The sequence below is a fragment of the Nicotiana tabacum genome, chromosome 19, assembly GCF_000715075.1.
Source record: "Nicotiana tabacum cultivar K326 chromosome 19, ASM71507v2, whole genome shotgun sequence".
NCBI classification, from domain to species: Eukaryota; Viridiplantae; Streptophyta; class Magnoliopsida; order Solanales; family Solanaceae; genus Nicotiana; species Nicotiana tabacum.
Window position 1 is genome coordinate 38,070,194 of NC_134098.1, and position 7,543 is coordinate 38,077,736.

The window sequence follows — 7,543 nt, forward strand, 5'->3', positions numbered from 1 at the left end:
CTGGCACATATATAGCACATCCAAAAATTCGTAGATGGAAAATATCTGGTTCATGACCAAAAACTAATTGTGGCGGAGAATATTTATTATAATGTGTTGGTCTGAGACGGATAAGTGATGATGCATCCAAGATAGCATAGCCCCAAACAGTAGTGGGCAATTTTGCTTTCATAAGTAGTGGTCTTGCTATCAATTGCATGCGTTTAATAAATGACTTTGCAAGGCCATTTTGAGTTTGAACATAAGCTACAGGATATTCAATTTTTATCCCAACTGATAGACAATAATCATCAAAAGCTTGAGATGAGAATTCTCCAGCATTATCAAGGCGAATAGCCTTTATAAGATAATTTGGGAATTGTGCCCTTAATCGAATTATTTAGGCTAATAGCTTTGCAAACGCCAGGTTGTGAGATGATAGTAGGCACACATGCGACCATCTTGAAGATGCATCTATTAGGACCATAAAATATCTAAACAACCCACTTGGTGGGTGAATAGGTCCACATATATCCCTATGTATACGTTCTAAAAAGGCAGGGGATTCAATGCCAACCTTCATTGGTGATGGTCTAGTGATCATTTTGCCTTGATAACAAACATCACAAGAAAATTCATTATTTGTAAGAATCTTCAGATTCTTTAATGGATGCCCACTAGAATTTTCAGTAATTCATCTCATCATTATTGATCCTGGATGGCCCAAACGGCCATGCCAAAGCACAAAAATATTTGAATCAGTAAACTTCTGGTTTACGATAGAGTGTGCTTCAACTGTACTATTCTTTGAATAGTATAAGTCAGAAGATAAAGTTGGTAACTTTTCTACAATGCACTTCTGGCCAGAAACATTCTTTGTAATATAAAGATATTCCATATTCATTTCATATATCGTCTCAACATGATACTCATTTCGGCGGATATGTATAAAACTCAACAAGTTTCTTTGGGACTTGGAGGAGACTAATGCATTGTCTATTATAAATTTTGTTCCCTTAGACAGAAATATAGTGGCTCTTCCGGAGCCTTCAATCAAACTTATATTACCAGAAATTGTTGAAACATTTGCTTTTTCCTTATGCAAATAAGAAAAGTATTACTGATCTTTAAATATGGCATGAGTTGTTCCACTATCAATTACACAAATATCTTCATGATTGGTCTTTGATTCAAACATAATTTGAGGATTATCCATATTTTTCAAAATGACATAAACAAAATAAATATGATAGTAAACATCATTATCAAAGCATAACTTTTATTTATATACAACAATTACATAACCATAGTATCTACAATCAACATAAATTAAAATAATTACATTTCTGCAGATTCATCACCGATCACATGACTTGTTTCTCCTTCTGGGAGTACAAAGTAATCAGCTACATCCAAATGCATGAACTCTAAATTATCTTCAGAAATAAAATTTGCTTCAGCATTTTTCTCTGTCTTCTTTAGGGAGGCTTGATAAAGCTCAACCAGGTGCTTTGGTGTACGACAGGTACGTGACCAGTGCCCTTTTCCTCCACATCTATAGCATGCATTTTTTGCCTTTGCTGTTTCCACCGCTTCATGCTTTTGTTCCTTCCTTTTCCACTACTGGTGGTGAGGAGGGTTCTTTGGTGCATTATTATTACCATGACTAGAGTTTCTTCCCCGACCACGGCTGGGGCCACGTCCTCTTCCATGCTTAGCTTGGTGGAAGTTCGTCTCATTCACTTCAGAGAATGGAGAAGAACCAGTAGGCCGGCTTTCATGATTTTTTATTAATAGCCCATTATGTTGCTCGGCTACAAGAAGATGTGAGATAAGTTCAGAATACTTTTTGAATCCCATATATCGATATTGCTGCTGCAGGACTATATTCGAGGCATGAAAAGTGATGAAAGTTTTCTCCAACATATCATGATCAGTAATATTATCATCACATATTTTTAATTGGGAAATAATTCTGAACATAGAAGAATTATACTCACTGATAGATTTAAAATCTTGTAGCCTTAGGTGAGTCCAATTATAACGTATTTGTGGAAGAACGATCATCTTCAGGTGGTCATATCTATTTTTTAAATTATTCCACAGTATGACTGGATCTTTAATAGTGAGATATTCCATTTTCAAGCCTTCATCGAGGTGATGGCATAGGAATATCATTTCTTTGGCACAGTCTTGGTTTGATGCTTGATTTTTTTCCTTGATGGTGTCTGCAAGACCCATCGCATCAATATGAATTTCAGCATCAAGCACCTAAGACATGTAACTTTTGTCCGATATATCCAGGGCTATAAATTCAAGTTTAGAAAGATTTGACATTATTTAAAAAAAGAAAGTTCATACCTCTGATACTTTCAAAGTATTTGCTCTAGATGGCAGAGTCTCGTGCTGATAACGTGTTATAAAATAAAGACTGTAATGTAAAGACAAGTATAGAGAGAAACCGATATATTGTTCAACTTCAAATCGATGTACATAATGAATTGAAAAATCCTCTATTTATAGAAAAAAGAAAGCAGTTGCGAGGCTTTTCAGGAAGTAGCTGCGAGGCTTTTCTTGAGCTGGCTTGTAAGATGTCTACATGAGCTGCTTGCAACCTGCCTGTTTAATAAGAAGCTGTTGTAAATCATTTCATTGAGTTGCTTGCAACCTGCCTGCATCAGCTGCTTGTAGATAAACTTCAACACAGTACTAAATGGATAATTTTCTTCAGGAAGATTATCTATAGCGGAGTAATGAATGGACATTCACAATTATTTTCATAACATAATACTTTTTATTTAGATTCTTTATTTTGTAAAATATCGGCTTGAATGAATTTAATTGGAAAGCCTCATTTGTGACTGAAGACCCATATAGTTGAGGGGGAAGTGCACAGTTAGCCACTAATTAGAGATGTCTTTACTCTTTAGTCATTGTTTAAAATATATTTACTCTTTAGCCGGTGCTTAATAAATTTTTATCCGCCCGGACGAAAATGCCCCAGTGCTAGATATGGGTGTTGTGTGAATATTAAGGACATGGTGTCCTTAACTTCATGAATGTTATGTAAATATTAAGGATAAAATATCCTGTATTTGCACCTTCGGTTGTTAAACTTTAGGATATCGTGTCCGTAACTTCATGTGTGCAGTGTAAATGTTAAGGGCATGGCGTCCTTAACTTCATGTGTGCAGTATAAATGTTAAGGACACCATGTCCTTAATATTTACACAGCACTCATGAAGAAAGGGTAAAAATATCTTTTCCTATTAATTTTAATAGAGTAGCGGCTATTTTTGCTCAGCATTAAAAATACTGGATAAAATCTAAATACCATGTTAAAAAGTGATTATCTCACGTCATTTCTACTATAGTTGATCCCACCTTGTTTAGGGCTAAGGCATAGTTATTTGTATTTGGTGATATTACACCCCATGAATCTAGAAACAAATTTTTAAAGAAAAGTTTGCTATCGTATTATTTGTCAATTTGAATACAAATTTTAAAAGGCAGATAATACCTTTTTATTTCACCTTTTTAAAGAGGAAAAGGAGAAAACGAAAAGGGGAATAAAGAGGAAAAGCAAGTGATATTTGGTCCTAAATTTTACAGGTCCGGGAAAAATAACAGGCTTATTTTTTTTTTTGAAGAATTAACCCAAATAGCTGCCTACCCGATCACTTAAATTAAAAATAGCCGGTAAAGGTATAATTCATGCATAATTTAGGTATTTTATGTGTATAATCAATGTATAATCTATATATATGGCTAAAAAAAGTAAACAATAAATATAAGTAGAAAAAACTTCAGTAATATCACACCAAGATAGTGTCACTACACTATCGATTTTCTGTAATAGATTGCGAGAGACTGACTGCTACACACTTGTTCCTAGAATATGAAGATCAATACATCGCAGTTACATATTTACACTAAGTATCCTTCTAGAAAAAGCAGGAGAAAAAAAAAAATTCTCCCCCCCTCCCCCCAAACCCCAACCATTCTTGGCCCTCCTCCCAAAACAAATGGAGTAAGTCTTACAGTCTTACAAAGATGGGACTTTCAGTAGAATGGTCTGTATATTGAATGTGGTACTTGTATAGGATAAAAGATAATACAATAGAACAGAAATCTAACAATTACATAGGACTGATTCTACTATAAAGCCTCTTTTACATCTTGGGCAACAATGAGTTCCTCCAGCTGAAAACCATCATCAGTCTCCGAAAGCATCAAAATATCATTTTCTGTAGTGAAATTATATCGTTCTCCTATGGCTCTCAGCAGCTGGTACACTTCAAACATTGAGGGTCTCTCCTTATGTGCAGACAATACACATCGACAAGCAACTTTAAGAACCTGGAAGACCTCATCATCATAACCTTTTCCAGGCAATGAACGGTCAATTGCATCTTGAAGCATAGATTCACCCGAGAGATGTGTGATCCACTCCACCAAATTTCCCTTAAAACTCTCAGGAGCTTTGGTCACGTAAGTAGGCCTCTCACCCGTTACCAACTCAAGAAGTACAACACCGAAGCTATAGACGTCACCTTTTGGTGTAGCCACAAGAGTTCGCAAGTACTCTGGAGCGACATAACCCATGTCCCCAAATTCTCCATTGACAAAAGTACTCAAATGAGTGTCAATTGGATTCATGAGCCGAGCAAGTCCAAAATCCGATATTCTTGGCTCAAATTCCACATCCAATAAGATGCATTTAGAACTAATGTTTCTGTGGATAATACGAGGATTGCAATTGTGGTGGAGCCACGCAAATCCTTTGGCTGCTCCAATGCCGATTTTCATTCTCAAAGGCCACTCTAGAACTCTGTCCCCTTCACTAACCAAATGTAACTTATCATGCAGGTTACCATTTGGCATGTCCTTGTAAACCAACAGCCTTTCTTTCTTAGCCGCGCAAAACCCCAGAAGAGGAACCAAGTTACGGTGCTTTACATTTCCCAAAATAGCCATCTCAGAAACAAATTCTTTTTCCGAATGTTGAGTATTCTGCAACCTCTTAACCATAAGAGAAGTGCCATCATCAAGTACTGCCCTGTAGACAGCTCCTGTTCTTCCTGATCCAATAATATTATTTTTGCTGAAGTTGTCACTGGCCTTCATGAGATCACTTAGTCTCATTTTTGAAACAGACTTCTCAAACATTGAAAGCTGAACCCCAAAAGGAAACCAAATGCTAAACCATCAGAACCGAGGTATTACTAGAATGATTGAAAAATCAGACTGGAGCAAGTGAAAAAATCATTCTTTTTAAGATGGTAACATATTTTGTATATATATATAAATAAAAACAATACATAGGTTGTACTGAAACCATATTTACAAGTGAGCAAATGAGAAGAAAAAACTGTTCTGCAGTCCTAGCAAGAGAAAAAATCATTTGCTTGACAAGGAATAAAATCGAAGAGAGATCTTATAATAATTTGCCACGTAGAAACTCCTTACCTTGATTGCTTTGGCGCCCTTAATACTCTTTGCCCATTTATTCCCCTCAGGATCGTCGTCCTTTTTTTTCTTCTTGGACACCCTTCTTAGATAAAAGAACAAACCGACGGCCATGGCGGCAATACCTACAGTCACCACACCAATCGTTACACCAGCAATGAGTCCAATAGGAGTTTTCTTTGCAGGACCCCGGCAGACAGGCAAAGGATTTCCACACAGTCCTTGATTATTGGCATAACTCTCAACAGGAAAAGTTGCATTTATAAAGTTTGGAACTGGCCCAGTCAATTGATTGTTTGCTACACTAAAAGTCTTCAGTCGACCAAGCAGGCCAATCTCTGGAGGAATTTGACCTCTTAACCAGTTGTTATCGAGTTTAAGGACATTCAGATAAGAGCAATTTGCTAGATTCACAGGGATTTCTCCCGATAGTAGGTTGGAGGATAGATCAAGGTTCACCACGAAACCTATAACTTTGGAGATATTAGACGGAATACTTCCATTGAGCTTGTTGTTTGAAAGATCCAATAATGTCAAAGATGAGCATTTCTGAATACCACGTGGGAACTCGCCCTTGAGGCCCATGTCTGGAAGACGGATACTCAGAACCCTGTTCTCATCAGGATGCCAACACTCAATCCCAGTAAATTTGCAGATAAAACCTTCAGTCTGATTATTGAAATTCCATGAAGAAGCTAAGATATTGGATGTGTCTTCCAACGAACTTCTAATGGATTTCAGACAATCAATGTCACTTTGAAGAGCACAGCAGACGGTGCAACTCAAGAGCAGATAGATCAAAGTAGCAGCAGGAATGGTAAGGGCTCCACAATTTGACACCATCTTTTTGAACGGCCCATTCATAGTTGCATCAACATAATGGCCTATTTTAAGGTCTCTATAGTCTAGTATGCAAATCCTAAAGCATTTGATGTCTGCTGAGGAATAAATCTAATTTTCCTGAGCAAAATCCAGCAATCTGCAAAATATTGAAGGAAAATATCAAGAACTGAAGGGAGCAAGTCATTTACAAGCAGACAGTTGTTTCTCATAGACCACACGACATGCATCAGAGAGCAAGTAAGAACATGCCAACCAAGAAAAGTCACTCACATAAAGTATAAAATATCTTCAAGGATAAGCAGCTACAAGTATATGAATCATAACAAACCTCCTATTCAAACAAAAGGGAAAAAGAAAAGAAAAGAGGCATAAGACAGTCAACAGGTAAAAAAAAAGGCAATAGCAAGTAAGCAAGCAATATCGAAAGACTACTACAATAACTAGGCCTCAATCCCAATCTATTTGGTGAATCACAATATCTATTCAGTTCTATTCGAGCCCGTTTCAGAGAATACAACCCCCACGAAAACTAACCATATGAAGAAAAATAGTTTACCTGATCTTCTCCACTAGCACAAGCACAAAAGCTCACAGCTTCAAGGAGGAAAAAAAACCACTTGATATAACACACAAGGCTCAAAGAACCCAGAAATGTTTTTAAAAATGGAGGAATTAACAAATAAAATTCAATTTCTAGAAAAACTCAGAGCTTCCTATCTGATCATGACAAAGACCAAGATTCCTCAGTCCTTGTTCAAAGTATTTAAAGCAGTCCAATAAGATAAATTAAAGAGAAGCAGTTACTTAAACTGACCAATATGAAACAAACTACTAGCTTAAAATATTAAAAGAAGACCACATAAAGGAATATATAGAGTAGTTACTGTCGTGGGAATTGAGGTAGTATGAAATGACGGATCTAGAGGGTTAATCAAAAGGAAGCTTCAGCGAAGTAGAATTTTAGTTAGATGGGTCAAAGAGAGAAGAGAAGAGGATGTCATTGCCCAGTGCCCTCCACTTTGCAGAAAATGAAACAATCTAATTGGCTCGTGACTTTTTTTTTCCATTTTATTTTCCGTAAAGCTTTCCAAGAATTAAGAAAATTACTACAGTTTAATTGTAAAGTTAAAAAAATAAAATATTGATAAAACTAACAATTAAATTGTAAAGTTGAAAATAAAGGAAAATATAAATGACTATTGACTTTTCAAGGTATATTTTTTTAACAACCTAGAAGTGTGTTGGGATGTAA

The 7,543-nt window shown here is 36.2% G+C and overlaps 1 protein-coding gene across 2 annotated transcripts; it reads right to left on the minus strand.

The window, feature by feature from the left end:
- Positions 1 to 3,825: 3,825 nt before the first annotated feature.
- On the minus strand, positions 3,826 to 7,326 carry LOC107781538 (probably inactive leucine-rich repeat receptor-like protein kinase At5g48380). Of its 2 annotated transcripts, none has more exons than XM_016602258.2 (3): positions 6,848 to 7,326; positions 5,449 to 6,427; positions 3,826 to 5,154 (listed from the first exon to the last, which is right to left on the minus strand). In XM_016602258.2, exons 2-3 carry the CDS (start codon positions 6,310 to 6,312, stop codon positions 4,138 to 4,140), a joined length of 1,881 nt encoding a protein of 626 aa, XP_016457744.1. In that variant the 5' UTR covers positions 6,313 to 6,427; positions 6,848 to 7,326; the 3' UTR covers positions 3,826 to 4,137. The 2 variants fall into 2 exon arrangements, with proteins under 2 accessions (XP_016457744.1, XP_016457745.1); XM_016602259.2 differs by having other exon boundaries at positions 7,176 to 7,319.
- Between the last annotated feature and the right edge of the window lie 217 nt (positions 7,327 to 7,543).